At 44.9% G+C, this 24,533-nt stretch overlaps 1 protein-coding gene across 1 annotated transcript in view; it reads right to left on the reverse strand.

Annotated features, from left to right (window-relative positions):
- LOC147692987 (cyclic nucleotide-binding domain-containing protein 2-like) overlaps nt 1–24,533 on the reverse strand; it is a 182,084-nt gene that overhangs the window by 113,299 nt on the left and 44,252 nt on the right. Inside the window, exons 2-3 of the mRNA XM_086939568.1 lie at nt 7,084–7,163; nt 1,384–1,501 (exon numbers count right to left, since the gene is read on the reverse strand). Of these exons, the coding sequence (XP_086795694.1) occupies nt 1,384–1,501; nt 7,084–7,163 (198 nt within the window). The remainder of the gene's footprint in view (nt 1–1,383; nt 1,502–7,083; nt 7,164–24,533) is intronic.

Here is a 24,533-nt window from a genome sequence, read left to right on the forward strand (position 1 = left end):
CGTGAGTCCCATGCTCTCCACACCACTGGATTCAAGCAAGCTGGGCTGAAGAAGGCTGGAATGCCAGAAACCGGTCCTCGGAAGCTTGTTTCCGGTCCAGGGAAGGCATGGCTTGGCAGTTCAGGCTGGACTGTTCCCATGAGGCACAGGGTCAGACTGATTTGCATATGGCCATGTCTGAACTGGGGTGGTGTGGAGTGCAAAAAAACGATGGATTTGGGCCCAGATCTCTGTACTGGGGTGAATGTATGACATTGTTCTGCATTCTGTCCATCAACTGTGGATTTTGCATTTGTCACCCCGAGTGAGATGGGTATGCTCAGACGTGAGTCCCAAGCTCTCCACACCACTGGATTCAAGCAAGCCGGACTGAAGATGGCTGGAATGCCCGAAACCGGTCCTCGGAAGCTTGTTTCCGGTCCAGGGAAGGCATGGCTTGGCAGTTCGGGCTGGACTGTTCCCATGAGGCACAGGGTCAGACTGATTTGCATATGGCCATGTCTGAACTGGGGTGGTGTGGAGTGCAAACAAACGATGGAGTTGGGCCCAGATCTCTGTACTGGGGTGAATGTATGACATTGTTCTGCATTCTGTCCATCAACTGTGGTTTTTGCATTTACAAAGGCGCATGGATGGGCAGGTGCGTGTCGCACCTGCCCCCCCTGGCGTAAAGGCAGCGCATTGCTGGAGTCGCGTCGCAAGTGCAACGCTGCTCCAGCACTGCTCGGGGTGCCCCTTTGCCTAACACGCTGCGTCAATCCTTACGCCTGCTTCATGCAGGCGCAGGGTTTTGACGCAGCATGGCCGTAAAAGTGACTGAGTGAAATCTTGTAGATTTCACTCAGCCACTTTTGCGAGGCGTTCCTGCGCCGGAACGCCACCCCCCCCCCCCCCTGCTTCAGAACGCCGACATGTAGCGCAGGGGTTTACAACGTGACGCATCTCCCTAGATGCATCACGTTGTAAATACCCCGCAGCATGGCGCTGGCTTTGCACCGCCGCTGCATCACAAAAGTGATGCAACGGCGGTGCAAAAGTGGCGTACAGGGCTTGTAGATCTGCCCCAATGTCTTTAAAGACCAGAATCAATGTACAGGTCTCTAGCGGGGGTCCTGTTGACTGAAAGGTCACCAGAAAATGTGCACTTTTATAGGGCTCGCAGATAAGAAGCTCTTCCTTTTTCTTGTAAACAAACAGAGCTGAATTCACCAGCACACCTACGTAAGTGATGTGCTCTGCCAGCTATGTGCCTATATCTGCCAGGGCCTTACAAGTCTGGTAGATGCCCAACCTATCAGCACATTCCTCTGTGGCTCATCAATAGAATGAAGTGCTAAATAAATGCAACTACAATATATCACAGCACACCTAAATGCACGTTACCTGTTTTTGAACCTTAAATTTGGTGATGTCAAAGAGGATGTCCTCTTCTGTCTGAAGAGGGCACTGATGCTCCGGTCCACGTCTTCTGACCCTTTCAACGGTATAGTCGGGATTTGCTCTGTCAAATACATACACATTGTTGCAATTACAACATATCTATTCACAAAGGTTCAAGCTATTAAAAAGTGAAGACAAATGATCTGCCTAATACCTCAGGGTGTAGAAGGACATCTCTGGCCATTGTTATAATTAATAGTAATACAAACAACTTTTTATCAAGCACTTACAACAGCAGCTTTGCCCTAGCACTGCTGCAATACCATGTTTTTCAAATAATCAACTTAGCGCTGCTCATTGAATCGGCCTCGGAAGGATGAAAGGCGTGCTTGAACAGCAACCAAAGTTTAATGATTTTGCCAAAGCATACGAAAAACCATTCCAAGATGGTTGGCGCGCATGTGGGTACACACACGGCAGCCATCTTGGAATGCCTTTCCATTGTGTGCCACGGGAGATCTGTCAGATAGCAATAACACAATAAGCACACTAAGAAAGGAGGCAAAGAGGGGATTTCATTCAAAATTCTTTCTTAATAAATTCAACAGTATTAGGCAGATGACACTGTCTCCAGTGTGATAGATCACCTCACTTAAGAAGTGAAACTAGAAAGGCTAGAACTCGGAGTAATAAAGATAACCGGTAAGCTGTCAGGCCATTTATGGTTACCACTGCAGTTCAAGTTCTTACCCTACTAATATACTCAAAGTCTTATATTCTGGAAGAATTGGATAAAAGAGCCAGTCCTCTAATCATGTCCTGCACCCAGAATGATTATTTAATGCCTATGTGCATTTTTTCTTCAGAATCTAGCTGCCAATTCTTTCCATTGAGGTATTTCTGAAAGTCATGTCACTGTCAAAATAGAAAGTGTAGCTTTTGGAAAGGTTTACCCATATTCCAGGAAAGGTTAAGTGTCAACCCCAATGTCTAGCCCTTGAGAGCATCATTTTATACTTCCAAGAATACACCTCAGGGCTGTTTAAACACCAGACAGTATCCTTGTCCGAACAGTAAATGCTCTCCATGGGCATTGCACTCTTTGGAAAATCAATGTATCATTGTCATGTCATATCACACAACACTCTGATGCCGAACCTCCTTATGGATTTAAGAAGGCAGGAGCAGGTTGCGTAAATGCAAGACTATGGGCAGTGCTTGAAGAGGTTAAGGTAGAGGTCTCTTGGGAGCCAATTATAAACTTGGCAGAGAGATGTGTTTTCAAATGCTTGAGGGACTGGATGAAGGATTGACACTGATGGAAATTTGAATGTTTTGTGTTCCAAAGTAGGTCACTACAAATGGTCATGTTGATAATTCTTCCTGAGGATGGATAGAGGTTTGAACTAGATCTTAATGTTTTACATTTCATTTTATAGGTACCTTATTGTACATAATTTTCCATTCAGCCCTCCATACCCATTTTACATTTATGTATCTGTTTTTTTAGAATAGGTTTAAGGTAGAGTGAAGACTGTGAACTGAAGGATTTCTTCGAGTCACTCAGTCTCCTTGCTGAGATTCCTGGTATAAGGGTGAGTGTCCCGAATTCATCATGTTTGTGATGTCCATCTGCATCACGGACCTCAATTTGTATCCACTCCTTCTGCTCAGGTCTTCGGTGGAGGCTACCCATCTCCTCTTCCCTCATCTGTCTCTTCCACAGGATGAGGGAATACAGGTGCACCAACATCCCTCCCTGTAGGAAATAGGTGGGCTGCATCGAGTGATCACAGTCTGCCCCCTTTTCCATCAAGGATTTTTCATACTGGTGGTACTAGGGAGAGGGGTATTGGAAGCTTTCATATGTGTCGTGTCTGTTCATGCTATCCAATAGGGGCAGGGCGGTGTGCACATGTTGGCATGTCAGACGTTATTGTGGGACCCGAGTTAAAGAAAACTCTGTTAGGATCTTATGCCATCTAGCAGCACACGCCCTGTTAGCTCTATGAATCAACAAGTCAGGCTTACTTCCAAAGTTACACAGACATAATAGAATGTAAAAATCATACAAAGAGGTGGACAAAAAATCCACTACTCAAGCAGGATCAACAATGCCAAATACCCAACTAAGAAACTCCATAATATTCTATCAGAATTTCTATGGCCAGAAAGCTGTTAAGCCTCTGCCAAACCCCACCTTCACAATACCAATAAAGTAAACTAACAACACATTTTACCAAAGCAAACACACTGGATGCTTTTCTAACAAAGTACTGCTCCCCTAAAATACAGGCAAAAGGAATCACAGCAAAAATAGCAAATTCCATCTATCTCTATATCATCCTTTCAAAGAATTTGAAGACCTGATGGAAGCCAGCAGCCCAACTGACTGGCCATCAGAACCCTCCATCCACAAATGTGATGCAATATTTGTCTATCGACATCTGCTACTATCCCAGTCAGAATTATTACCAAAATCTCATTAAAGACTGGGGTTTCTAAGAGGTATTGAAGGAATCATACATAGTTCCGTTACATAAGAAGAATATCATAGACCAACAAGACCCCAACAACTACAGACCAATCTCCAATGGACATTTCCTTGGCAAACTTTTAGAGAAAGCAGCATTTCACCAGATCCCAGAATTCATAGGAGAAAGCGGACTACTCTCAAACAGGGATTCCGGCAAGGCAGGGGGACCGAATTAGCCTAATAGCAATTTAGGATGTCCTAAAAACAGAGCTGGAAAAAATGGTGCACCTGCATTTCATTGTTTTTATGTCTATGGTTTTATGTTTTTTGTTTTTAAAACCAAATAAAGAATTACTACTGATACTATACCTGTATTTCTACTCCTAGACTTTTCATTTTACACCACAATGCCTTATTTGCACGGCTCAAAGAAGTCTGTATAAATATTATCATTCTAACATGGAAGTCTTCTTAGCTAGACAACCGGTCCTACCTGATTCATAGACCACTTTTTTCATCAGATCCTGACAGAATCTACAAGAGTTTCAGGAGGACCTCTCATCTCACCTCTACTTTTTAACATATTCGTCAAACCACTATGAGGCCTTATCAACAGTATTGAACTCCTTACTATGTGGACAACACACAGATAATCCTCAAACTGGAAATCCATAAGGACACAGGAAAATTAAATGTCAACGCCTGCCTCAAAGCAGTTGATCAATGGATGATCAAGTTAAAGGCTTCCAAAACTGAAATAGGGACATGCAGTGAATGGTGAAGTTATGATTGTTTAATCTTTCTCACCAAATAAACTGGGACCTCTACTAAATAACTAAAGTACAAAATCTTAGAACTATCTCTGACTCTACACTTTCCATGAATGCTCAATTGGATAAGCTGTCTCAATCCACTTTTGCATAATGACATTTGTTAGACACATCAAGGATTTTTCCACATCTGTGCCGTCCTCGAAAGTAACAACACTCAGCCTCTCTAAACTCGATTATGCTAATGGACAACATCACAACAGTGTACTCTCAACCATGAGAAGGTTGCAAAGAATACAGAATGCAGCAGCAAGAATACTTCTAAATGTAAATATATAACTATGCATGTCCCCACCGTTGAAGGGTCTTCACTGGCTCCCAATTCCAAGAAGATCCTCTTTCAAGCTAGTAGGCATGGCTTCACAGAGCAAGAAACTGCAATGGACCAAAAGTCACCACATACTCCCAACTGAAGACTTTGCAATCCAGGCAGGAACATGTTTTATCATTTCTGCTTACAGGAATAAAACTACTGGTAGCACAAATGTCCCCATTCAAGCCTCCCAACTATCGAATTCCATACCTATAAATATTAGAGCAACTGAGAATCACTTAGAGATCAGAAGAATATTTAAGATCCCAATGTAATCAATCTGAGAGTCTATATGCTCACGTTTACAGAAACATATGCTACCCAAAAGTCTGACCTCTGCACAGACACCTCTCTGAAGGCAGAGAGGCCAGAATTTCGGATGGCATCTGTTTTGCCCGAGCAGAACCCTCTAACATTATTGGAGAACCAAACCAAAACAATCCTTTTATAAACACCCCCAACCTCTCTGCAAACACACCACCCATGTGTCTGTTTCAAACGAACTCATATGAAAATGATTTATGCAAATCACAAAAATGACCGATTCCTCCAAATCCTTCCTAACAAACCTAAAGGATCATCTATCAGGAGATAAAACATAATAAGGAGCTTTGCATTAGAAATAGTTAAATACAAAGTAATGCAGATTGGAACTAATATTTGCTATTAATGTAACATCAAAGAATATCCATTGATAAACCGTTGAACACCATCACCGGCCAAATGGAACAACCTAAGATGCAACCACATATAGCCTCTAGGCAATAACCATCAACCCTTCTTTCTACCGTAACGACATCCTCATATTGCAACCTATCTCAAATTCTCTCCTCCCGCTACATTCCAAAAAACATGTTCTGCTGAACCTGCATGTCTATCATTTTCTCCAGGAGTTTGATAATTCAAGCATAATTAGTGATAGATTTCTTGAATGCTTTCTGGATGATATAAAATCTGATGCAGGAGTTGATGATGTTGGATGTAGAGGAGTGAGCGGTTGTGGATAATGGCGGAGGGCAGCATCAATTGTAATTGGGATGTGACGGTTTTGTGAACGACATGCACTTTCTTTGAAAATAATTTGTTGAGTTTGTTGCACAGGGTCTGGAGGGTTATAGGATGTTTTTGACATAGTTGTGGCCAAGAAATCTCTGGAGTCTTAAATTGCATGATTCCTTATTACGGTATGTGATAAACTTTTTACACAGGGGCGGCTCCCTAAGGCAGAGGAGCGTCGCCCCACTGCTCTCTGAACAGTGGAAAAGGGAAAAATAAAATGACAATAGTGTCACTATCATTTTATTTTTCGTAGCTACGGGGCTAGGTTTGCACAGGGGGCTGCTGTCACAAGGAGGAGGAGTGGTTTGTGTACAATGAGTGCGCATGGCGATTTGGCTAGCCGTCTTGGGCCGGCCAAACTGTCATGCGCACTTTGCATGTTCTCCACCAGCTGTATTGCACAGTCTGGGAGGAGAGCATGCACAGGCTCCCACTCCCTGTCTAAGTGCTGAACCACGGCGCTCAGACCAATTGAGACGCTGCTTTCATGGTGGCAACTGCTTCGTGATTGGCTATGGGAAGACTGCGTGCTTCCTGCTTACAAACTCGGAGTCAAGAAGAGAAGTGGCGTGGCGACATAGCAGAGACGGCTGAAAAGGTATGTGTTATATCCTATTTACTAGTTTAACATGTACTCTAGCCCTGCTGCCTCTAGCTGCTCAGCCAGAGTGTGACTTGGTCTCAGAATGTTGGTGTGCCTGTGATGCGTGGAATGCCTGGGTGTCTGAGTGGGATGAATGTGGCAGTTCAAGATGGGCTGAGCAGCTAGGCAGGCTGCTCCTGGTGGGGCTGGTACCACACTAGGCTGGCTGGAGTCAAGACAGATGTAACCTGAACTGAAGATTAATAAAGAAGACCTAAATATACATCCTGACTCCTGGTATCTTTCTACATAGGACACAACAGTAAGTGTTTTTTTTAATTATATTTTATTTTCAACCCACCTTGCCACCCCATTCCCTACCATCCACCACTGCCCTTACACACACATAGTGACACACTCACACATACACTTGTTGACTCACAGTAGATGATGGTTCTTGTAGAGAAAGCACAGTAGGGTGACACATCTAACAACTTTCTGGAACCGCAGCAGAACTTGGGGCTAAATGAGGAAAGAAGAACATATGTTTTTCCGCTGATGTCTTCCACCGACAGTAAAGCATCCTACAGTCTTTTTCCTTATTAAAAAAATATATATTTTTATTCAGAATTTCCCCCCCCCCCCCCCTTTTTGTTGTACAGGGCACAAATATGCATACAAAATTATAATTATAATACAGGGTTATAATAAAGCATTGAAACACACAACTTCAGGATATACAAAGTATAAGAAAAATCAAGAGCAATGCAAATATGCAACATTATACAGGAGTGAATTAAATCCTGGACACAATATCTTTCCAAAACTCCTACCCCGATTCCTTCTCCTTCCATTTTTGTATTGGTTCCCAAATTTCCTTTCCTAGTTTCTTGCCATTTCTACCTCTCCTGGCGTAGATTGCTTTCTCAAGGTTATAAATAACTAATAACTTTGTTAGCCATTGATGGAATGTGGGCAGAACACGATCCAATCAAGCCGTGGTAATACACAATCGCAGGACAGCCATAGCCACAAAGATAAATCCTTCATATTGTGTTCGGATGGCGTTATCCATTATTACCAGAAGTACCACTGCCGGTGTTAAAGTAATCTCTATCCTTAATGACCTTTTAAGGAACACCTCAATTTCAACCCAAGCAGTTCTTCAATGGGTGCACGTAGCCAGCATATGGACTAAGTCAGCCTCGGTACTATCACATCTTGGGCAGGTGATCCCGGCTACCCCACCCCATCGCGCTATCCTCGTTGGTGTGTGATACAGAAAGTACAGTGTCTTATAATGTTGCGCCTTAAGTGGTTCCAAGCACAATACTTTCTGACCCAAATCCAGTGATCTGTGAAAAGCTTCCTTCACTACCCCCAACTTCTGAATCCATTTAGTTTCAAACTTTTCCAGATCGTCTGGTTGGGACTCTATTAATTCCGCATAAAATCTTTTAATTGTACAGTCTGTACCATCCTGTATGATATCCAGGATAGGGTTCATGCCGAATCCAGTCGGCCCTCCAGTTTTTGTCGCCATAAAACTCCTAACTTGGAGGTATTTAAAAAAATGGGTTGAATATAAACCAAATTTCGCCTGCAGACCACTAAACTGGATCAACCCATGCGAGCCATACAGGTCCCCCATCTTACTAATCCCGTGGCCTACCCACTCAGAAAAAACAGCCCCTGAAAATATATCGCCAGGCAGATTGGGGTTGCCATTCAATCTGGTGTATGCATTAAATCTGCCCAGCCCGAATTTTTTTGTGAATGAGGTCCAAATCCTATGGGCGGCCAAGACTGTTTTAAATTTAGTCCTCTTAAAAGAATTATTATCAGTAAATTTCAAGAAGCAATTCTCTGCGTGGTCTCCCAATACCAAAGTATAGATTGCTAAGGTTCCTAAGCCGTCTTGTCTTTCCCTTTCTGCTCCACCAAAGAGCCCTGCCATATATTGAAAAGATGCCGCCCAATAATACAGCTTTAAGTCTGGTAAGGCCCACCCGCCACGCTCCCTAGGTAGTGCCATAAATCTCAACGCTCTACGGGTCTTTCTATGCGCCCAGACAAATCGATTTACCATGTGCTCCAGCACCTTAAACCACTTTGATTCAAACAGTAATGGTATGGCCCTGAATAAATACAAGAACTTTGGGAGAAAGATCATTTTAATTATATTTGTTCGACCTACTATTGAAAAATGTATGTTATGTAACCTATCTAACTCCTTTTTTGCTTTATTAATTACTGGTGTTATATTCACCTCTACAAGATTATCTAAGTCAGCCATTATTGTTACCCCTAAGTATACTCCCCTTTGCACCACCCGATGATCTAAGCAGTCCACCTTACTATTTTTAATGATCTGGGTTTTAGCAGTATTAAAGGCATATCCAGACACTTCTCCAAATTGTTGTGCTTCTGCCTCAGCCAGACCTATAGCAATTTTAATTAAAGCCTGGTCTAGAGGTGCGCCTCTTACCACCTTCTCTGTTAATTCATCCTCTGCTTCTATCACAGCTTTCACGAGGACTGCCTCCCTTTGTCTTTCCCTCCTCTGTCTCGCTACACTGAAGCTTATTGTCTCTCCTCGTACAGCTGCCTTAAAGGAGTCCCACATGTTCCCTACCACCGTGCTACCTCTGTTAATCTCCAAAAAACTCCTAATCCATTCATTCATATGACTAATATATGCATCCTCTTTTAATAACGCTCTTTCAAATGTCCATACCCGATCCGGGCTTTTAGTTCCAAATTTGACTGTCAAAATTAAAGGGTTATGATCTGAGATTATCCGAGGGAGTCTATCAATTTTTATTTTAGATTGTAAAGTATTGGAAACAAAAAAGTAGTCTAATCTGGCACATACCTTATGTGGAGCAGAGTAATAAGTAAATCCCTGTTCCCCAGGCCTTAGGGTCCCCCATACATCCAATAATGCATTGTTCCTTGCTAGATTATCTAGTGATTGCCACACTCTCTTTTTCCTCCCCTGATATCCCCTATTGAAACTCAATCCCAGTCCCCCTGCCCCATTAATGTTTAAGTCCACCGTCAGAATAAGAGTTGGAGACCAAGTAGCCAGCTCCAGATCCATAAAATCAAAAATATCCGGGTCGTCTTCCGTCGAACCATATATACACCCTAAAGTGACCCAGTCCTCATTGGCTTTGTATTCTATAAGAGCCCATCTCCCCACTGATCCTCCAGCTTTTTCCTAATTATAAGATCCCTTCTTTTTGAGAGAATTGCCACACCTCTGTTTTTGGCTCCCTGCTTAGAGTAAGCCAGTACACAAAACCCTAGCTGATCCAACAAAGATCCTTGAGCTCCCTCTATATGGGTCTCCTGGAGACAGACAAAATCCACATTCAGGGATCTCAGCCATATTGCAACCCCTTGCCTCTTGTTGCGATCATTTAGACCACAAACATTTGCTGTAATTATACGCGCAGCCATTAATGCACATCCAATACCTGTCCCAGAGATTTATCACCTACATCCAACAATATTTTATCAGTTCTCTCTTGTTGCTGTGTCTTTACCCCCACAAAAACCAAATCTTTTCTGTTACTTCCCTGTGAAAAAACATTCAACCCAAAAACAACGTGCCCTGTACCCCTCCCCCCTCCTCCATCCCCCTCCCACCCCCCTTACAGGCAAATAGGTCAATCCTGACCTATGTGCGGCAGCTGTAGCCCCAGTGCCGCCCACCCCTCCCCCCTGCACTTAATTACCCTCTCATACTATGCCTTATCTGGTCTGCTTGCTGCTGCCCATATTACATTAGAGACCCTGAGGCTATGTTGAGGCCACCCCCAGCTTGGAATAGACCCTACCATCCTAGGAATAAATGGCGCTCAAAAGGCCCCCATGGACCCACAACACCACTCTTCCCAGCCCAAAGATATCATACAGGATTTAATACTCCTCTCCCTCAACCTATGCCCACTCATTTTCCAACTAAGCACAGACCCTATGCCCCTCACAGACTAGATCACACACTGATGTTAAGGGGCCAGAATTCTTATGACACTACCAATGATTTCTGTTTCCCGCCTTGCCATTTACCTTTTCCATCGCAAAATTTTCACAATTCAATCTCTTATTGGGGTGATTCAAATTCCTACAACCCCAAGGACTCTTGGAATATACCCCTGACCAACTTATTCAATCCTCTCTCCAAATTGGATGACAATGAATGACTTCACGAGACTAATAACACAGAAAAGTTGCCTGAGGGTCACCAGCACCGTCAGTGCACTTCTGCCTACTATCTGCCAGCCAGCCCATCAAAAGTGCATCAGGTCAACATGAGGGAGGGGATAGATTCCCCCGGTGATCTCTCGATACTTAGTTCTACTTCCCATCAGCCTCAACCACCTCCCCATAATTGCACTATTTCTATCCCTATGACTCCTCTCGCTACCTCAAACACACCAATTCTGCGATTGCAAAGACCTGTAGCGAGTGTAGGTGGCTCACACGTGGTCACCAGCAGTGTAACCCATTCCAATTCCCTCCTTTCATGGAATGTGGCGGGGTTAGTCAGCAAAGTTACCAACAAAGCCTGGTTAGACGCCATACACAAGCACGACATCCTGTGTTTTCAAGAAACATGGTGCTATGAAGAACTACACTTGCTTGGGTATCAAACCTTTCATTCTTCGGCTACGCTGTCAGCACAGGGTCATAATAAGGGTGGGCTCTGTGTTTATGTCTCAACAACGGCAGAGGTTAAGATTCATACATTTTTTTCCAGCATTTATTTTCAAATCCTATCTTTTAACTGGGGCATGAATGAGAAAATTGTACTGGTGAACTTTTACAATAACATGTCCAACAGTGAAATGGAGTCCACCATGTCCAACATGCTGTGTCAGCTGACTCGCACTGTTGACCTCTTTAAGGGGGCAAAAATAATATGGGTTGGGGACTTCAATTGCACCATTTGCTCACATTCTGATTCACCCTTGTGTGGCCTCGCAGACTTTGGGGCGGATAATCCAACTCATTTCTCTCATACAAAGATGGGGTCGTTGCTAAATGGTCTTGTTTTTAATTTTGACTTTTCTTTTGCAAATCAGATCTGTCCATTGCCCGTGCAGTTTGAGCCAACCTTTTTTGGCAGAGGTTGTAACTCAACTATTGATTTTATATTGGTAACCCATGCCAACCCAGGGTTTTTAACCTCGTGGGAGGTTGGTAAAGATGTATTTAGCGACCATTATCCCTTGTTAATCGGCGTAAATGTCAAAGGGCGCCATGATAACAAGGGTATCCATCCCACGTACCCATACAAGATTGATTTATCTAAAACTAATGGCTATGTGGTAAAATGGGAGAAGATTGTCCCCAGTGTGTTCCTAAAAAAGCTGTTCTCTGAGTGTGCCATCGATGTTAATATTTGTTTGGAGGAACAAGCGGAGCCCACTACTGTTATGTCAGCCTTTGCCAACATTCAACATCGCATTAAAAACATGCTGACCCGTGTAGCGAATATCAACAAAACATCTAGTGAAGGGTGGTTCGATGGGAAGTGCACGAAAGCACTAAAAGCCCTAAAAGAAGTGCTGGCCCTTAAACCAAGAGACCTCCATAGAATACGTGAGGCCAGACAATTTTATAAACTAGCATTAAGAGAAAGAAGATTGGCTTTAAAAAAGCAAGCCTGGGTAACACTAAGAGAAGCCTCCACACAGAAAAACACCACTAAGTTCTGGAGGCTGGTCAAAACTCTTTACCAACCGAACGATAGTGGCAATAAAATAGACCTCGCCATAACGGGTGAAAGATGGCTAACCCACTTTAGGCAATTGTATAAGCATACAAAGCTAGCTGATACTATTACTCCCGAAGGGTTGAGCCCTAATGTAGTTCAAACCTCAGTCAATAGTAGGGACACACATTCCCTAACATGCCCATTTCCGATTGACTTAACCTTTACATTAGAAGAAGTCCAGGATGCAATTAGGGATAGCGCACCAGGTAAAGCAGCGGGGCCCGATTGCACTCCGGTAGACGTGTACAAAGCTGAACCGGATTTCTGGGCTCCCCTGCTTACAAATGTTCTGAATAAGGGAAACCAAAAGGGGTTTATTGAAACCTGGTCGGACGCAATAGTGGTCCCCATTTTTAAAAAGGGTAGTCGAGACGACCCTACCTGCTACAGGCCAATATCCTTACTGGATGGTCTAATGAAAGTAGCAGGTAGGATCATTTTAAAGAGACTTCAAGAATGCGAGGAAGACCATAATGTCGTGTCACACCTACAATATGGGTTCAGGAAAGGCATAGGGACATCCGAACAGTGTTTAAACCTGGCCCTCCTAAGTTCTAAATATACTCAGGCTAGAGGTGGATCGCTTTTTATAACTTTTGTTGATTTAAGTTCCGCTTTTGATTGCGTGGACCACATGTTATTATGGTCCACGTTGGGCGAGATGGGCATTGATGCCCGTATAATCACCTTTATCAGAGAGCTGTACCACAATTGTGGGGCAAGAGTCAGATATGGCAAACAGGGGGAATGTACTGGAAAATTTGCCCTCTCAAGAGGGGTTAGACAAGGCTGTATTTTGGCCCCAAGGCTATTTACATATTACATAAACTCAGTGGGTCAATACCTTTCCCTTTTCTCAAATGATTACCCCACTGTGAAAGGCTCACCAGTACCAATCCTCCTGTATGCTGACGACGCGGCCATAATGTCCCAGACCCAAGTTGGCCTACAGAGGGCGGTTACTAAATTTGCGGGTTACATGCAGGATAGAGGACTTAAAGTGAATATCTCAAAAACATATACTATGCCATGCACCAATAAGCTTAAGAGGGCCCCCTGTAGTATATTTCTGGACAAACAAAAAATAGCTACTATTGATAAGTTTTGCTACCTGGGAGTTCTGTTCGACAGGCGGTGCCGTTGGAAGCCGGCGATTGCAGCTAGGAAACTGGCTTTCATCCAAACCATAGGCGCGTTGCGTGCTTTTTCTAACAGAATTGGTGGCAAACCAACCAAAGAGCTGACCCAGATTTACCGGGCTAAATGCGTTTCCACAGCCACCTATGGTGCGGGATTATGGGGCATCGAGAAGGACCAATGCTTGCAGGGCTGTGAAAATCAATTTATCTGCTACCTTTTGGGTGTACCTAAAACCACATCTTCATTTATGACGCATATCGAGACAGGAGTTAAACATCTTAGTGACATAGTTAAGATGGCCCCTATTCTTTTGTGGCACAAGGTGTGGACTACACATGAAGCCAGTTTCAACAGGGACCTTTTAGAAGATTGCTTAGCCCTAGATGGGGTTGCTAATTTTAGATGGTTATCATATGTAAGAACATTACTTACTGATATAGGTCATCCAGAATATTATGATAACCCGAGATCTATGGATGGTGTTTTAAGATCAGTTCTCAAAAAAATACTATTCACCCACCTGGAAACTCTGAGATGGAACTCTGAAAAACACAAACAAACCATCTTAAACTTTCAGGAAATTACCCCCAATGAAGGCTTGCAAACTTACCTAAATGTTGATCCTAGTCCGTATCACAGAATGCTTCTGTCCCGCCTACGTCTTGGGATTTTTTATCGCATGGTAACTTTACCTGACATGAACAATTGGTCAACCACTAAGCTGATCTGTACATGCGACAATATCGCAGTGCAATCTGATTTGCATATAATGTTCTTTTGCACATTTTATTCTAACCCCAGAAAACTATATTTGAAACCTCTACTAAAACGATGGGGTTTAAGAAATTGCATTCCAGCTTTTTCAAAACTGTTAAGATTTGAAGATGAGCATGTGATCTTTGCTGTATCGTGTTTTTTAAGAACTGTCATAAAGTTTCGGAAATCCATGTGGTAGAATATCCCTCTTTGTGGTTTCACGACGCCCATTGTTGCAGATTGTAGATATTGCACTTTAAATTTTATAACAACTGAAATTCTTTTATTTGGTCGATTTTCACACTTGTTTTTAATTGAATGTGCATAACTTAGCATTTATTAACTGTGACTATGAATTGATGTATGTGTTGTGCTTTTATGATTTTATATAATAATCGAATAAAGCTATACTTACTTACTTACTTACTACTTACATTAGAGATACTCTCCGCCACATCCTTTTCTGCCCATTGTTAAGTTTTCTGGTTTGTCTGTCTTATTGCCACCGTCATGCTTTTTGAACCCCTTTTACTTTCCTTCAACTCACCCAAGTATTTTTGTGCCTCGTTTTCAGAGAAAAAGATGTGAGTCTGTCCTTCATACACCACCTTAAGACGACATGGAAACATCAAATATGCCTCAGAGCCTATATTCTGGAAAGGGGTTATCATCTGCCGCATTCACCACCTCCTCTCTACCGTTGCGTGGCAGAAGTCTGAGCGGGCAAAAAACGTTACACCGTTATAAGATCGCTTAGCCTCAGGTTTGGCCTTGTCCATAATTTCTTGCCTCAATATGAAATTCCCCACAAATATCAATATTGCCCTATGTTTATCACTAACAGGGCCTTTCCTGCGAACCATGGGGAACCTGTGGGCCCTTTGTATCTCCTTCTCCCAGTTCCATCCTGTTAATTCTGGGAAGGCCCCTTTCAGCAGATTTACAACAAATGTGCGCATATCCTGCCCCTCCTTTTCTTCTGCCACCCCGAGAATCCTAACGTTGTTGCGCCGTTGGCGATTCTCATAGTCCTCAAGTTTCCAGTGTACGTCGGCTGCCATTTTTTCTTGTTCCTTCTTGAAGTCAGTCCACTTCCCAACATCTTCCTCCAATTTCTCAGTTCTTACTTCCAATTCAGTGACCCTTGACGCCATGTCCATATATAGCTTATTCATCTTTCGTAGCGATCCCTGTATCTTTTGATTAGCCTGCTTAGCCCTCCGTGACTCAGCCCTGGTCTCCCCCTGCATTTGTTTTAGGGTAGTAAATAGCACATCCATCGTCGTTGCTTGGGCTAGGGTGTTAGGCTGTATATTAGGCTGCACAGTAGGCAAATGATTCCCTCTTTCCTGATACAGCTGAGAAGTGGCTGAATAATCCCAGTCCAGTTTTTTAGACACCCGGATGTGTGGGACTCATACTGATTTTTGACCTGCTGTGGGGTCTATTCTTTAAGCTCTTCACCCTCCTTTTAGTGCAAACCTTGAGAATTTCCTCGCTATCCGGTGTTGATGCCTCGGTAACTTCGGACTCAAACTCCAGTTCTGAGCTGCCACGTAACTTTCTGTTTCCGAGGCAGAGTCGGCATCTCCCTTTTCCACCTCATCATCCTCATCATCCTCGTCATTTGCAGAGTAAAAACAGTCATCACCAAAAGGTCCCAAAGGTGAGACGTACGGGCTTTGACAATCTCTGTAACTGTACTGGTTCGACAAGCTTCAGACCAAACACAGATTGTCACCAAGTGATCTCTAGGGAATTTCACAATCTCTGTTCCAGTATGGGACATTAACCTCACCCTTACTGGGTTTTAATACCAGTTTATCGACCACGGACATCGACTAACCAAAGAAACTTCTGAAACCTTTTAACCGCGATGACATAACAAGGTTGGGTCCTGAAGTGGATCATCTCTCCTGCAGAGGAGTTAGAAGAAGGACAACTTTAGGGAACTGCATGAAGTTAACAGATCACCAATGGCAGATATTTATTTTCCTTCCCTGGCCCCTGGACCCTGAATTAATGCTATACGTACGACGCATAGGAGGCAATCGTTTACCCTGTTGTTTTAAGCCTAACTCTGAGCTCTGGGCTATATGAACAGTTTCTTTGGGTTGCGTAGCCTGCCCTGCGCTCGCCTGTGAAATACTTTTGAGGAGTGCGAGAGGGGAAGCAGCGCATTCAGTGAGTAGCGCTCCATTCTGCAACATAGGCGTCATATGTGAACTGCTATCCTCCAGGACGACTTCTACGCGAGCGTCCATAGCGGCCTGAGTCCCATCTACAATCTCTAAGTTTATCAAAGCCTCAGAGTGTTGGCCATCCTCTTCAGCGTTTACTGTCAGCCCCGTTCTGCCATCACCACCATCACCGCTTCCCCCCTTACCGCACATCGATTCTTTCCTGTTAACCTCCTTGTCTGAGATCTTGAGCGCAGTCTCCTGACAGCTTCTCCCTTTTGCCTCCGGCACCGGCACCGGCCTTTTCTCACGCCGACCTGTCATCACGCTCTCGAACGCTGCGGGCGCTGGGGAAGTCATCGATCCCGGCACCTGCTCTGGAATCCCTCCGTCAACCTCGCATGGGGCTCCCGGCCGATCAGCACCAAAGTTCAAGTCACACTGGCTGCTCGCGGTCCCGCTTACAGCCGAAACCGACTGGGAAGGGGGGGTTACCACATTAGTTACTACCAAACCAGCTGAGGATCCGAAGGCTTCATGCAAGGTAGGTTGACGCATCCCCCCGTCTTTGCCAGCCTTGCTTGTAACCTCGCCGTTCTGCCGATTTGCCCCCTTCTTCACCTTTTCCTTTTTTCCCCTTAATTTTCCATCGGTTTCCTTGTTTCTTTCGGCTTTCTCGCCGCCTTCCTCTTCATTCTTTTTCAAATTTCTGCGATTTTGAGTCCTTGACCTCAGATTAGAGCTTGGGACTTCAGTGCCTGGATCGCTGAAACTTGATCTCTCCCCGTCTTTCTCCTTCTGCGGATCTTTCTGTCGCTTCGGGCCGCGAGGGGCCATATTTTTAATCAGCGTCTGCCCTTCGTTTGGGACCCAGTACTGTGGTGAGCCAAACCAGCAAGCAAGCCTTGAAAATCTGGGCTTATCTTTTACGACCCAGAAGATCAATCGATATAGTAGTTTCAGAGGATACAGCATTCTATTTTATATGCTCAGCGGCGGCAGCAGCGACCAGAGGCATTCTCCATATGTTTTGTATCACCTGCAGGAGCAAGGAGAGAAGCAGCTACACACTACGGCCTGCCAGCGGCCATCTTGCCCCTACAGTCTTTTTCCAGTGATAATAGAAGAAACACACTGCAGAGATACTCAAAGAAGTCCAGACCTGTGCATTTTCAGCCTGAACGTTCATATATAACTACTAGTAAATACCAATGAGATTGTTGAAGGAGGATAAGGAAATTCTTAGTTGAGCAATAGAAAATGTCTACCCTAACATTCTGATAGGACAATCGACAGATTATCTGTGGGGTCGTAGTAGGACCTACTAGGATAGCAATAAAACTGTCATAACAACCACAACCTCGCATTTGGACTAGCATACTCTAGGGAATAACTGCAAGGTTGTCCCATGGTTTTTTTCCATTAGGATTTTTCATCTCTGAGAGGAAACCCATAAGAATTGTCCATTGGCATGCATGGGGGTGATATAAAGCAACCACTTAAGTGACTCCAGAATCTTAAAAGCAAAGAAGCATAACTCGGTTGTTATATTCTTCCTGGGGATGTATCCAAGTGTGTAGCTAGCAATAGTTTAGTAGGTGCAGAGGCTGGCCCCATTTTCCTCGCTTGGATTTAGGGAAATGACGCCCTGGTAGCCTGTGACCCAAAGCTTCAAGAAAACATTTTACTTATAGATAAGCCATTTGCTCACACCTTCTGGAAGCTTTTCATTAAAAATATTTTATATTTAAATGTTGGACAATGAGGAGGAGACGAGATAAAAGACTTAGTATGAATCATATGAAAGAACTGGCATAGCCTGATTTCTACCTAGTACCTATTTTTTCATGTGTGTTTTTTAGACTCGTTTTTTTATATTGCTTTGTGTAACACTTTTTTGTTTCAAATGTACAAAAATGTGCTATCTCTGCTTCTCCCACTCTCTCTATTTCACTTGTTCTGTCTGTCACAAGTACACTCTCTATTTTGTAGATTTTCTTTTAATCAAATACCGTGACTTGCTGAAATATAACAAGGGACACGGCAATCATAGGAAACCTAAATCAAAAAAAGACATTAAAATGTTATATCTCTGCCTCCTCTGTTTTTGTCTCTCTCGTCTCTCCCACTATGAATTATTTTATTTATGTTTTTTGTTAATTTGTATTTACATTTTTAAGTCTGGCTTAATCGCTCAGCGGTCCACAGATAATGTTTTACCCATTCTGAGTCTCCTGACCTCCTTTCTTAACCAAAGTGAACAGAGGGTCAAACTGGGTGACTTCCTTTCCCACGTTAATCCTGTACAGTGTGGGGTCCCTCAAGGCTTATCCTTGAGCCCCACACTCTTTAACATCTATGTGACTCCATGGCCAGGTTAGTAAGATCCTTCGGGTTGGAAGTTCTGTCATACGCTGATGACACCCAGATTATGGTCTCCCTCTCCCAATCGGTGAGTATCACCGCTCTTAATTTCAGGAACTGTATGGAAGCAGTCTCTTGTTGTATGATCCAGAACTTCCTAAAATTAAACGGTGAGAAAACAGAGGTCCTGATTTTTGGGGCCAAACAGGACATCTGGTCAGGTGACTGATGGCCTCCCTCACTCAGAGCCTGCCCCCAGCCTTCTCAATCAGCTCGCAACCTGGGTGTGCTGCTGGACACCACGCTTTCGTTCGAAAGGCAAGTTAGTAGAACGGCCTCCACTTGCTGTGGCACTTTCAGAATCCTGAGGAAAATCACCCACTATCTCTCTCCTGAAGCCAGGAAGCAGGCTGCGATGGCCCTCGTCGCATCAAGGCTGGACTATTGCAATGCACTGTATCTAGGCATAAATAAAAAGTTGGCCCACCGCCTTCAGATTGTGCAGAATGCTATGGCCAGGTTTGTCGCGGACGCCCCTAGACGGGTCTCTGCTACCCTAAAACCTGCACTGGCTCCCAATGCAGTCTAGGATCAATTTCAAGATCCTGTGTCTCACTTACGGCGCCCTTCATGGACTTGGCGCTGAAGACATCAGGTCTCTTTTATCCCTGTATACCCCTAGCAGAGCCCTACGCTCCGCTAATAAAAAACTGCTGACCGTCCCCCGAGTCGCTAAAGCCAGTTGGGTGGGAGGTCTTTCTCCTCCCTTGCCCCAAAATTGTGGAACACGCTTCCCGTTGAGCTAAGAGGCCAAATATCGCTCTCTCTTTTTCGTAAGCAATTAAAAGCCTGGCTCTTTGTAGAGGCGTACGTGTAGCCCGGCACCTCTCCTTCTCGCAAGCAGCTGTACCATCTTTCAAGCACCTTGATGCCCTTGGGCTTAGATGCGCTCTACAAATTCCCCTTCATTCATTCATTCTTTAGTGTAGCTTTTGGCTTCACCCAAAGACGTATTTTTCTCTCAACTCATTCTCTTGGCTATTTGGTGCATCGTTCCGCCTTCTAAGATGTGCTTCTATTTGAATGCAGAAGGAGTCATCATGACATTTTTATTGTTGTCTGAATATTGCAGGAGGCAAAGAACGCAGCAGCAGGTGCTTATAAAACCATGATATACAGCGCCCCCACCTGAAGTCAGCACCCGTTGCAGTGACACTGGTCGCACCGCCATTGAAAGATGTTTTTATCCACACAATCACTGCATATCACAAGGCCAAAAGGATAAATGAGTTTTCAAGAACATTGGGGCATATTATCAAGGGGGTTTATCTCCGCTTTTTTGGCTTTAAAAGCCAAGAAAGCGGAGATAAAATTATCTCCCTATTACCTAGCTGTCGCTAACACCAGTTAGCGACAGCTAGTAGGAGATAGCAACCATCTTGTGCCCCACTTTGCATGTCAGTGATATTTATCACTAATGACATGCAAAGGGGGTGTGCCAAGATGTTAGCGACTGGAAACAGTCTCTAACATCGCTATCTCCTATTACCAACTTTTGGAGATATTCGCGCTAAGCGCGAATATCTCCAAAAGCTAACACCTGCCCTGAGCAGTTCTTAGCCATGTTATCCAACGGGAGGTGGATAACATGGCTAAGAGCATTAGCTCGGTAATGCATGAATATCGCTGACTTTTCAGCGATATTCATGCATTTCGGCCGATTTTTATCGCATTTGCGATAAACCTTGGTAATACCAAGGTTTATCTGCGATAAAAATCGCCGCAGCTCAGCCGTAAATTTTTGTCTCTAACCAAGCAATAGCGATAATTATCGCTTTTGCTTGGTAATATGCCCCATTGTTCTGTGCTCCACTATATTCACAAACCACCTTCATACATACTTGAAGGCAACAGCCTGCAAATATGTTCTAAAAATATGAGTCGGCATGTGTTTTTAGGTCTCGCGACCTATCGATGTATGTAAATGTAAATGTATAGGCATTTATATAGCGCACTACTTACCCGTAGGGTCCCAAGGCGCTTCGACCGCTGCGAAACCCTTCCTGGCTTCCCTGAGAGATGGTCCCTTAATGGGTATCTCCAGGGTGAGACCAGGCATCCCCGGCGGTCTGGTGGGGCCGTTAGTGAAGATGAGGCAAGCTAATGCCCAGAGTTGCCGAGTGTGATCGCTGATCAGAGTGGGCACCGAGGCGAGAGAATTATCGAGTCCGCTGACCCTGGTCCAGAAACCTGCCGCGCCGGGAATCGGACCCTGGTCCCGGGCCGTCCTCTGCTCTCGGGTCTGCCGCCTCTAACCAGTGAGCCACACTACAGCGCATCGAGCGGAGCGAGAATTCAAGTGGCGAAAACATCGTCAAACTAAGGGCTTTCAGCCCCGCGGTTTTCATGCAGTTCACGTGAACCACGTGATTAAACATGCACGCGCATCGGCAGCATTTCTCCTGCAGGCTCGCAAAAGGCTCTCCTCCCTCCCCACATCAAAGTCATCAATCACCCTCCCACAGGCACGCCCCCCCACCAGGCTCTCCCGCCCCCATCAGGCTTCCCTCCTAATCCGCCTGCCTCCCCTCGCGCATTCACGCCCCCCCACCAGGCTCTCCCGCCCCCATCCGGCTTCCCTCCTAATCCGCCTCCCCTCGCTCGCATTCCCGCCCCAGGCTCTCCCGCCCCCATCCGGCTTCCCTCCGCGCATCTGCCTGCCACACTTCTCCATTTCGATGAATACATGAAAGCCATCGGTAAGGTAAGCGCTGCATTTACATCTCGCGCGATGGCTGTAAAATGCTGAAGTCAGCCTTACTACAGAGCTGCCGACGCATACAATAAAAGAAATAACTAGCCGTCATTCCGAACCAGGGTCAACCTCGCTACACCTCGCCCTCTAAATAACTTACTATAGCTGTCCCTCTCGCCTATATAGAACCACTAGCCGTTAGGACAAGATAGATCATCACCACACGAAATCATCACCCCACCAGGCTCTCCTGCCCCCATCCGGCTTCCCTCCGGCCATTTGCCACACTCCTTGCCTCTGTCTTGCCTCCCCCTCCATTCTCCTCCCCTCGCATTCCCGCCCCCCCACCAGGCTCTCCCGCCCCCATCCGGCCATTTGCCACACTCCTTGCCTCTGTCTTGTTACCAGGAGCTTTCCCTCCCCTATCAGACTTTACCACTTCCATAGCAGTCGGCTTATTGTATTGCTTGTTTTAAGTATATGGTGTGACACTGATGAACAAGGAAAAGGCGGAAGAGGCACATTCTGCAGTCCGGCACCTTATACTATATGCATATGCAACGCTGCAAACGTCTCAGCTACTTACAACCCCTCCCCCCTCCAAACAAACATTTTCACTTTTGTTTTTATGCTCCATCCTGCACCGCATACCTGACCTCACCAGCCACATGCTGCAATAAAGCTAACAGGGTGCAATGAGTGCACAAGAAAACAGGGTGAGTCATAGCCGACTCGTTTGGAGCGTTATTTTTAGAATATTAACGTTCTCGCCTCCGGAAAATTACTCCCTTGTCTAACTACAGCCAAGTACGAACCGAACATTTCACAACATTGCATTCTTTTCCACAAAATCAATGTTTCCCTCTTTTGCAACAAGCACAGGGCCTTTAGAACTGCCACAGCCACGGTTATTTACTAAGAAAGCGCTGTAAAAAGAAAGTTTCAACACTGCGCATTGCCCTTTGGCCCTCATTAAACGGTATTTGCGCAGCAAACACCTCAAAGCTGCCAGCTGTACCAGAGATACATCCCCGTTTCACCACATAAGTGTCCCGAAGGCCAGGGAAGGGGCCGAATTAGGATGACGGCGTACCATTACTACTCTTAAGAGTAAAGTGACAACTTTAATGTCTTGGCGCCATTATTTTAGGTGTGCTGAAACCGAATCAGGACGTCACAACGCCTGTTCCAACTAGTGCTACGGCAGCGTCCAATCAGGTGGCATTCTCACTTAACCTCAAGCAGACAACGTATTGTTGTTGCGTTTGCATAGCGCCTCAAACCCCTAACACAGCTTAGAAGCACTTTCGGGCGTCATCCGCAGGACGCCAATCAGTTCGTCAAGTGTCGCATATAGAGCGTGGGTTCATAGAGAGGAATGTGAGGAAAGGGTTTTGGGTTGTTGTAAGACGCCCAAAGGGGTGCCCCAAAAGTGTTGGGGCACACTTTCTGCTTCGCTTATGAGTGGAGTAGAACAAAGAGGAATTTGACATTTGCATTTTGTACGTAGTGTTATGAGACCTTCAAAAACATCACAACATCAGATACACTTAAAGAAAAACAGGTCATTATATGCATGCCTTTTAATTGCAAATTATAGTGCACTAAATAAATAGTATGAAAAATACTAATCCTGGAGTGGGTTTCGAATGTACAAGACGAATTCACCACTGGTAATCAATTTTGGGGCGTTCTGTACCAGTGCAGATACTTAATTCGGCAGAAAAATACAAGTTGCCTTCATGGACAAGAGAGAGAGCGAACGAGAGATTCAACATTTGAAGAATGTAAAATAGCAGCAAAAAATGAAAGTTGAAAGATGTATTGGCATGTTCTGCTCAGGCGTTTCCCACTAGCCCTTTCTGTACATTAAGAACACTAAAGGCGGACTTAAGAAATTAAAACAGTGCTTTCTCCATCCACCAGTGCCACTTTTACCCACACAGCACCACTTTCAGACACACAACGCCACTCACACCCACGCAAGCCCACTCTCACACACGCAACTCCACACTCACCCATGCAATCCAACTCACACACGCAATGCAACTTACCCACGCAACGCCACTCACCAACGCAATACCACTCACACATGCAACCCCACTCATCCACGCAACACCACTCACACATGCAACGCAACTCACCCACGCAACCCCTCACACATGCAACGCCACTCACACATGCAACGCCACTCACACATGCAACGCCACTCACACATGCAACGCCACTCACACACGCAACGCCACTCACACACGCAACGCCACTCACTCAAAGCCACTCACACCCACTCAGTGCCACTTTCACCCACACTGTGCAGTGCACAATAGGTCTCGCAGTAGGAAAGTTGGAGCTATTGGTTTTGTAAATGACAAAGCCCTTTATGTTTTTTAAATGAAAACAAAAATAAAAGGCATTGTTATTTGCAATTGTAATAGCTCCAACTTTCCTACTGCGAGACCTATTGGCAACGCCAGTGCTTGTTTATGTGTGCAGCTTCTTTACCAGTGACTACCAGCAACTTTTTGTATTCCCACCAATGGAAGCCATTGTTGTTTGTGGTTTCTTTTTTTCTTTTCACATGGTTATTCCTGAATACCTTTGAGAAATCACAGAGACAAGCAGGCCCGGACTGGCCGTTGCGGGCACCGGGCAATCCCCCGGTGGGCCGCATGGTTGGGGGCTGGTTTTGGGCCCCTGAGGGCCGTTTTTGTTACAGGGCCGTTATGTTGCAAAAACGTCCCCATAACAAAAACGGCTGAAAACCGGCCCTGACACAGAGCGCGGTCGTGCCCCCCCCCCCTCGGGAGGGAGGGAGGGAGGGGGGCCGGCCGAGCACTTTGCCAGGGCCGGTTCTGGTTCCCAGTCCGGCCCTGGAGACAAGCAAAGCCTGAGCGAAACACGTCACCTGA

This window comes from Lissotriton vulgaris, chromosome 9, assembly GCF_964263255.1.
Source record: "Lissotriton vulgaris chromosome 9, aLisVul1.2, whole genome shotgun sequence".
Lineage (NCBI taxonomy): Eukaryota > Metazoa > Chordata > Amphibia > Caudata > Salamandridae > Lissotriton > Lissotriton vulgaris.